The 8,929-nt window shown below is 42.9% G+C and overlaps 2 protein-coding genes across 2 annotated transcripts in view; one reads left to right on the plus strand and one right to left on the minus strand.

Moving 5' to 3' along the window:
- Positions 1-307: 307 nt before the first annotated feature.
- TTC14 (tetratricopeptide repeat domain 14) lies at positions 308-4,848 on the plus strand (the record flags this gene model as incomplete). The annotated part of the gene is made up of 5 exons (XM_010156910.1): positions 308-427; positions 510-632; positions 1,202-1,319; positions 3,324-3,433; positions 3,894-4,848. Coding segments are annotated over 5 exons (1,426 nt in total), but the record flags the coding sequence as incomplete, so codon positions are not given.
- A 1,406-nt stretch (positions 4,849-6,254) lies between these two features.
- Positions 6,255-8,929, minus strand: part of CCDC39 (coiled-coil domain containing 39) — a gene marked incomplete at its 5' end in the record, with an annotated part of 19,401 nt that continues 16,726 nt past the window's right edge. The window contains 5 exons of the mRNA XM_010156911.1: positions 6,255-6,408; positions 7,004-7,092; positions 7,320-7,499; positions 7,652-7,792; positions 8,246-8,352. Of these exons, the coding sequence (XP_010155213.1) occupies positions 6,255-6,408; positions 7,004-7,092; positions 7,320-7,499; positions 7,652-7,792; positions 8,246-8,352 (671 nt within the window). The remainder of the gene's footprint in view (positions 6,409-7,003; positions 7,093-7,319; positions 7,500-7,651; positions 7,793-8,245; positions 8,353-8,929) is intronic.

Consider the following 8,929-nt stretch of genomic DNA (forward strand, 5'->3'; position numbering starts at 1 on the left):
CAGTTTAACGGTGGCAGGTCACACATGGTTTTGTGCAGAAAAGTGCTTAAATATTTGTTCCACAAATGAAAAACAGTGTGATGTAGTAGCACTGTCTGCAGAAATGCTGTCCAGTGCCTTAAGATTTTGGATTTAAAACTGTGGAGTTACGTCAGTATCGTGTTAATTAGAAGTGCCAGTCTTAAGTACTGGATAACAAGGTCGAGTTTGGTTACCTGTCACTTGTTTGGAATTGTAATTTTTAATTAACAGTGTGAAATGTGCATAGGCAAACTGTGCATAATATTTTCTAAATATTTTTCCCCAGTGTGAAGGCTGGGGTCGATTATTTCAAGGTCGGGCGCCACGTGGAAGCCATGAACGAGTACAACAAGGCTTTGGAAATTGACCCGCAGAACGTGGAAGCTTTGGTAGCCCGTGGAGCTCTGTAAGTCTGCTTGTTTCGCTAGTGTTTCTGCTTCGTGGAAGACAGACGTCGCTAAAATCCATCTAACTGTCCTTCGTGCTAGGTATGCGACAAAAGGAAGTCTGAACAAAGCCATAGGTGATTTTGAAATTGCTTTGGAAAACTGTCCTACGCATAGAAACGCCAGAAAATACCTCTGTCAGACGCTTGTGGAGAGAGGCGGGCAGTGAGTGTCGGGGTTGTGGTGGTGTTTAGTTGTTGCTCATGTCTCTCGGTGCACCTGCAGTTGGCTTACACGTTCTCCTCTGTCCAGTGGAAATCCTGGCAAAACATTTGAGGTTTAATCCTTGATATCCTTTCATTGGGAGGGTACCAGGCTTGCGTGAAGTCTTGTGAAATTTTTGAATATATTCCAATAGGGGTTTGGTTTGGTTTTTAAACAAAGTATTTGTGACAAAATGATGTTGAATTACTCTACTAAAATACGGGCTAACCACTAACAAAAAGAATTACTTTTGAATATTGAGGGGATAGATTCTTTTAAGCCCTGTGCTGGGAGGAGAGGGCATGATTGAAGCTGGCATTGAAATTTTGAAAAACAGTATTACTGAGGGTGATCAGGAGATGACAGAGTGTCAGAAATGCTGCTGTGTTTCTCTCTTGAGGGGGGCTAAGATGATAGAGAGGGGCGCGGTGGCAGGGTCATAGTGCAAATAAGAAAGGTAGTCCTAAAAATAAGGGAAAACTCTCAAAACCTGTGGCTTAACTGTATATGAATTTTCGCTTGAATTTTAGGTTGGAAGAGGAAGACAAACTAGTAAATGCAGAGAATTACTATAAAAAAGCCTTAAGTTTGGATGAGACTTTTCAGGAAGCAGAAGAGGCCTTAACGAAACTCCGTAAGCATATGCAGGTGATTCTTTACTTTCTCTTCATACAGCACTCTCCGTGGCAGTAAACGAACATCGCAAATCGCATGAAATCGTTTGAACAGGGAGAGGTTAAGGTGATGGCTTGTCTTATTCTCGGCTTCCCTTCTCCACAGTAAACCTCTTAGTGAGCATTATGGCTGTACCTACCAGAAGAAAGGTGCCTCTTGGTGGCTGCACTCTTTTGAACAGGATAGTAAGGAAATGCCAAGTAGGGGAGGCCGGAGAAAGAGCAAAGCCTGTTAACCCTGTCAGCTAAAGCCAGGATAAGAATATTCCATTGTACAAGCGTGATTCATGAGGTTAAATTAAAACATTCTGTCAGTGCAGACTTGCAAGGTGTAAAACGCTTGGGCAAGCCAAATAAGTGTTGCGCCCCATCGTACCAGCCAGATCCTTGTCGTTCCAAGTAGTGATGAAAGGATAGAGTAACGGCAGCCAGAGGTAGCTTACAGGAAGATCACAAGAGGAAAAATTAGGGGTTGATTTAAAGGAAAACAGCAGGAGGTGGAGGGTGGGTGGGCAGGCAGGCAGTTTTGAATACCTTTAGCTTGCTTCTCTGCTGTCTGTTTTTCTTCTCTCTTCTCTTGCACGCAGCATGTTTCCCAGGTGAGCCCTGGAGGGTCTCCGTGCTAATCTGGGTTCTCTTATTTTTCTTTCTTACCTCTGTTACTTGTGTTGCCTTCCAGAGAGGATCAAAGGGTAAAACAGAGCACCTAGAACAGGCTTGTTTTGTGCCATGCTTCCACATGTAAGGCAGTGCATAGGCTGGGGTAGACGGCCGTAGTCGACACTTCTTCAGTTGGTGGAGCCATAATGCTGACAGGTTGTTGAAAGAAGGGGGAAGAGGAGATAGGACAATCTTTTTAATAAAACTGAACTAGATCACAGATAAACTTCTGAATGGTGTTTGTGCACTACCCATGTTTGGCTGACAGAGAAAGAAGGGTCGGTCTCGGGTGAAATGGTGAAGAATGTGCTCAGCAAGTAGGAGAGAGATTTTACTCACCTTGTACCATTTTCCTGGTGTACTGGGTCATGGATGCAGCAGACAAAGCCCACGATGCAGGCCACTGTTTGCCGGTTTGCATAGCCTTAACTGCAGTTAAGGGTTTTCTTCATAATAGCTGTTAAGGCGGTTGCTGAGTTCTGCAAAACTTTCTGCATGCTCTGAGTATGGGTAGAGCTGTTCCTTGGGGCTGTAGGTGGTAGAAGTCCGATCTCTGATGGACTTCAGTAGTTTAAGGATTACTCCTCTGGCGAGATTCGCTTCTGCGTTTGCCCCTGGTTTAATACGTGAGTCTGATGCTATCGCTGTTGTGCTAGAATGGCTGAAGCAACACCGAAGGATGTTTTCCTGTAATACTGATTATGTGTTTTTCTCCAATGCATTTTCTTCTGAATTGGACCGTTGTTGCTGTATCTGACATCTGGTGCTGCTCATCACCAACAAACCTTGGGAACATGATTTCTTACGTAAACTATGCATCAAACTGGTCTGTGAAATTGTTACAAAACGGTTTGTATTCAAACATGGCCAACCTGAATACCTTTTCAAATGGGTTCTGCCATGTTTTATTTGTAAACTACGATAATGATACCTACCCTCAAACCTCTTTTATTTTTTTTTTCCTTCCTTCTTCATCTGCTCTCCATGTTGCTAATACTGTGTTTTTGTTGCGTGTTCTACCTATACCCTTCTGGGCTCCATGCTTTGTGGTGTGCTGGATCACGGGTACCGCCGCAATGGCTGGTCAAATACGGTTTTTTTAAATGGAATAAAAACTGCAATATGGTCCTTAATGTAAACCTGATTATCATAATGGCCAACGCCAAACTCCTGAACAATGTTAACTCTTGATCTTGGGCATCCTGGTAAAAAATCCCTGGGGTGATTGTAAATTTGAATGGGGTTGGGGGACGTGGGGAAAAATACCTGTGTTAACACTTCTAATGTAATTTTTTTATGATGCTTGGGTTCAAAAAAGAAATCTTTGGAAATGAGGGAGAAACAAGCTGCCAAAGAAGAGAGACAGAAAGAAAAGAAAATAGAAACAAGTGCAGAAAAATTGCGTAAGCTCTTAAAGGAAGAAAAAAGGTAACTTTGTTGTATTCAGTGTACTGATGATGTGGCTGCCAGTGCAGATGAGGCTGTGAACAGCCCATTTCCAGGCAGAAGTGAGCTGGGTGGAACTTCTGCCTACGTAAGCTGCTTTTCTTTTGTTTGTGGGCAGCGCCCTGTAGTGCATATAACCTTTAATGGAGATCATGTGGAAGAGAAGTTGTTTAGAACATACTTTGCAGCATGAAGCATTTGCAGAGTGTAATGGCATATTAAGCTGGGAAAGATGCCTTTTACAGCAGACTGTCTGGTGGATTTAATCTTCATTTTTTGATGAAGAAATGACATTTGAAACCGTCTCATCAGGTCAGGCTTGGTTTCCATTCCTGCCTTATGTTCCAATCTCAGCCAAACTTGGGGGAACTACACTTTGCTTTCTGCATGTTATTTTTGCCTGATACTGAAGATTATCTCACAGGTTGATTCCATTTTTTAGGTTGAAGAAGAAAAGGAAAGTATCAACCTCCTCCTCCTCCTCCTCCTCCTCTTCTTCCTCAAGTGATTCATCAGACGTATCAGTTTCTTCTTCCTCTTCCTCTGATCACAAGAAACGTAGGAAAAAGCGTCGGAATAAATCCGAGTCTGCCCGCAGCTCCAAAAAATGCTCATCTAGAGCTTCTTCCCATTATAAAGATCAGGTTAGGAAAGAGGAGTGGTATTCGCCTCCGGCTGATACCTCTGCTTCCTTTCTTAACCAAAATTTTGAAGTGGAGAAACTGCTGGAAAGTCAGGAGAGCTTAGTGTGCCCAAAATCAGAGGGAAAAGAGAAAGACAGACACTGTTCTTTTTCGAGGACTTCAGGTGATGATGAAGACACTTTTGGAGGTAGGTCTGAAGATTCAGGAGATTCTTACAGTAGCTCCAGAGCTTTGCCAAGTAGTAGCAAAACTGAAAAATATGGTAAACCAGGTAGATTTTTCTGTGGTCGGAGGGGTTCTTCAGGTTCGTATCATAGGTCAGATGATAAACCCAGGACGCATTATTTTAGGAGATGGGAAAGGGACGTAGAGGGGAGAAGAGAGCAGTTTAAAAAACACAGCTCAGGTCAGGACAGGTATTATTACATGTCTCCATCAGGGTCTGACTACTCCGGCAGGTGGGTGGGAAGGTGCAGGTCATATTCCAGCAGCTGCTCACGGGAAGGTGATCAAGGTTACGATGGCGATAGGCATGCGTCAGGTCAGCATAAAAATGAGAGCGAGTGTAAGAATAGGAAAGAAAGTTGTGAGGACACTAACAGCACAAAGGAACCCGACAAGGAAATGTCTTTAAATGGTACAGCACAAACAGAAGGCGGCGTTAAAAGAAACCTGCCCCAGAACTTAGTTAATATATTCAATCAGATAGCCGAGTTTGAGAGGGAAAAAGGAAGTAAGCAAAAGAAACAGTGAGGCACCTAAGCAAATGCTCTTCTCCTGAGTGCAGTTAAATGAACTTCTGTCTGAGTGCCTCTGGAGGAAATGCACAGGAAGAGTGATGATAGAAAGGCAGAATGTCTGTCTTGCAGGACGTCAAAAGAATTCTTAAATGTTGTATGGTGGAAAGAGATGCAGGCATATCTGGCATAAAATAGCAGTTATTATTTAAAATCACAAGTTTCCCGAGCACTTAACTTGGGATGTTCCTGGACAATATTCTGTCTGATGGGTTGAAATCCTTTGACACCCCTGGACTGTAGTTAGTTGTGGAACTCGCATCAAAGACGCACTTTAACAGCAGATGTGGCTTGTTTGGTTTTTCTCATCCCCTGGGGTACTATTGACTGTTATTTTTGTATCAAACTTCCAGCTATAGAAAGGGGATAACTGAATGAAAGTCATGTGCCATCAATGTACATAGCTCATTTGATCATTAAATTTTCTTAATTTTTCTTAATTTTGTGTCTCGGTTATTGTGTCGCTGGGACGTTGCGTGCTGGTGCACTGGTTAGATGTGCTGCTTAAGTGAACGGAACCCTCCGGTGTCGGCGAAGGCAAGTGTTACCCATTCTTTAATGCATCAAACATGTTCTCTAAGTAATGTAAAAAACCCAGCTGAAGTAGGAGAGTGTTAAAACTGATTATTATCTGGGCGAGTTCAGCTGTGGGCCTGCGGTGGTTGTTGGGTATTTGCGTTACAAGTGCTTGGAGGCAGTGGTTGCATCACTGTGGAAAGGGCTGCGCTGTATTTACAGCAAGATCTGCGAAGCGGGGGGCAGAGCACAGTAAGGAGCTGACGCCGGGCAGACTGGACAAGGCCACGTGTAATTCAGCTGCAAGTTTCCCAAGTAATTCCGTAGATAAGGTCAGTTGCAGAGCTGGTACTGTCTAATTTTGACTAGAGGAAGTACACTTTGGCTGACGAGTTATCTTTCAATTAAGATGTAATCTGAGATGACCAATTAATAGTCAGGGTTAAGCTTCAAGCGAGGCATACATTTTCGTGCCTGGGTGGTTGCAGTGTAATCAAAACTCTTTTGACAGCAGTGAAGATACTAGTTTACTAAAACTAATGGTTTTAATATAACTCTCCTTTTCGTTGTAAGAAAAGTGAATTAATGGCTTCTGAAGGGGTTTGTGAATCTTTAGTTCTCAGACAGCAACATGAGAAAGGAGTTTAAAAGCTTGTTTTATTATATGAAACACATGCTTAACACTTCTCGCCGATAATTCATTGCACACTGTAGAAGAGTGTTCAGATCATACATTTCTGATAGAAACAAACGCTAAGATTGCCACAGACCTTGATAAATAAGTTACAGATGAATCGAGTAAGAAGCCTGAACTAGTGTGAAGCCTTTGTTCTGGCCTTCAGAAGGTTACCGCAGACGTCTTGCGCTACACGTACCGGAGGTGCTGGCTGGCTGTGAACCCCCAGCAGCCGCGTCTGCCGGGGCGCAGATCGGCAAGCTCAGATCTATGACTTTGAGTGCCAGCGTCTGACCGGAGCCTGAACCTGTGCTTCGGGAGGATCTGGAAGACACAAGTTGACTCCTGAGCCTACAGAAAACCAGCCACCCTGCAGCAGTGCTTACTGTAGGTAAGATCCCCTACACAGACCGGTGCAGACGTTGCTGATGGCTTCAGTAAGTCGTGAGATAACACGTTACCTGCACTATGGGTCAAATGTGTGTTGAACAGGGAAGAAGACGGCAGAGCACGCACGCCTGTCTGCCCTGTTTGATCGGGAAAGGTAGCTTAGGCTACCACGTACAAACTGGGACTGCAGCTCAAAATTGTGCTTTTGTAATGTGTGAAACCACTTTAGTTAGAGCAGTTAGCGAAAGTAAAGGTAATTATTCTGTAATTACCATTCAGTTTAAAACTCTGATGGATGCTGAAGTAAACTTGTGTGCTAGAAAAACCTTGTGAACTTAAATGTGGGAGCGTATAAGGAGAGACTTCTTACAGAGTGTTCAGGAAATGGAGACAGGATTGAGAAGACCTTCAGGAGCAAGGAATTCTGTTACTTAAGGACTAATTTTGCTGGTTTAACGTTTAACTTTAAAGAAACAAACCCAACCAAAAAAAAAAAGCACCCACACAAAATACCATTGCTAGCACTTACCTGGTAGAAGCTCGTGAGCTTTGTGTGGATGGCAATCGAGAATCTCGATTACCACCAGTAGAAGCCATTGTAGGGAGCTCTAAATTGGACTAGAAAATTTGGAAAGGAAAAAAAAAGTTAACCAGGGGTTGCATAAAGGACTGGGTATATAGGGGGGAGGAAGCTGTGTTTGAAGAGCAGCTGAAAGCAGAGGAACACTGTAACTGTTTCAGCAAAGTGTAGTTCATTATTGAATTCAGGAATTGCCTTTGACAGACAGCAGTAGCCTAGAGCCACCAGTCAAGGTTTTGGTGGGGGTGTTAACTGGAAAGCTCACCTGGTGAAAGTACACCTGAAAGGGTATAGTTAAATCGGGATTTGCCTCCAGAACATCAGTTAGCAATTTGTCGATGGTTCTGCTGAAGCTTTTCAGTTCACGGAGGTCAATGTCTCTTTCTTCCTGTGTTTGTGTTTTAGTTTTCTTCAGAGACTGAATTTCTCTGGAGAGTCTGGAACACTGTCAGCACAAATTTTTTTTTTTTTTTTTTTAAACATTGCGATTCTGAAACTGCAACACTTCTTCAGAAAGCTGCTGAGTTGAAATTCTCTGGGTTTAACCATACTACTGTCCCCATAAAGCCAGAACTTGTCATTAACGAATATACAGACCTGTTTTATGACCCTTTCTAGTTTTGGCTTCTGTTCTTCTATGTCTTTGTTCAGCTGCAAAATAAGAGCTTGTTTTTCCTTCTTCTGCTCTTGGAAGAGGGCCTCCTGCTTCAGTATTATATCAAAATTTTCTTCCATGCTCTGCAAATTTATAGGAACAGTAGTGTTAGTTGATAAAGCAGTTCTGATCCCCTTTCACTTCATGTGTTACTGTGTGGAGTCGTCCGTTATCGCTGCTACTCGTTTCTAAATGTAGCTCGAACAATTAGTACTAAACAAAAACAAATCACACAACCTGAAACTTTCTGCCTGTCAGACCGTTTAGTGGATAAATACCTGGATAAAGAGACCACCAGGTGATTTACATACATTTAAAAAAATTACTTTAAAGGTAGTGTTGTTGAAGTTGTAAGTTTGTATTTTCAGACGTGCCTGTCAGCAGCACAGAGGATTGCCTTGGCAGTGCCTAACTTCCCAGAGCAAGCTGTTTTCATGGGAAAAATAACTTTGTCCTAGAACTTCCCAGTCTTTCAGTAGGATGCTTTGCGTGTGTTTAGCTACGTGCTGCAGCCTTGTCCTCTGCTTGTATTTTACCTGGAGATTTTCCTGAAGTTCCTTGATCTGTCTTTGCTTGTACCTGTATTTTTCATCAGCAGCCCTCTTCTCCTCCTCTAGTTTCAGCTGTTCCTCATACTCCTCACCTGCAGTTCCAAACAATGAGGCAGCATTAATGCTGCACAAGCAGTGTACGCAACTCCATTTTCACCTTAAAATAAGGTGCACTTTCAAGTAACTGCATCCCAGGGTATTACTGTATTAGTGCCTGGAGGATTACAGACACCTCAAGGTTTAAGGTGGATTTTTTAATTCTCTACCAATGACTCCAAATCACTGTGGAAAAAGTAAATGGTTTCATGAGAGAGAATGTTCCCAGAGCCAGCAGAGGGCACAAAAGTTAAATAATGAAATATTTCTAGTCTTAGGTTTATGTAATTTCTTTATAAGCTAAAGAAAGTTCCACTGAAGGAGCAAGATTATGAAGTCTGTGGCAACAGGAACAACAGATGAAGGTATTTTCCAGAATTCTGAGGAATTTCCAGTATCCCAAAGTGTGCTAGTTAGGTAGTCCATATTTTAAAATCTGCTGACGCTAAACGCAAACAGTGCAGTTTGTTTTACCCTTCCTCATCACTTTCCCAGATGACAGGTTACTACTCTGCCCCCTCCCCTTCAGCGTGGCAGTCGGAGATAACGATGGTGTAGGTAAGGGACCGCCCT

This window comes from Eurypyga helias, unplaced genomic scaffold (genome assembly GCF_000690775.1).
Source record: "Eurypyga helias isolate BGI_N326 unplaced genomic scaffold, ASM69077v1 scaffold50138, whole genome shotgun sequence".
Taxonomy (NCBI): Eukaryota; Metazoa; Chordata; class Aves; order Eurypygiformes; family Eurypygidae; genus Eurypyga; species Eurypyga helias.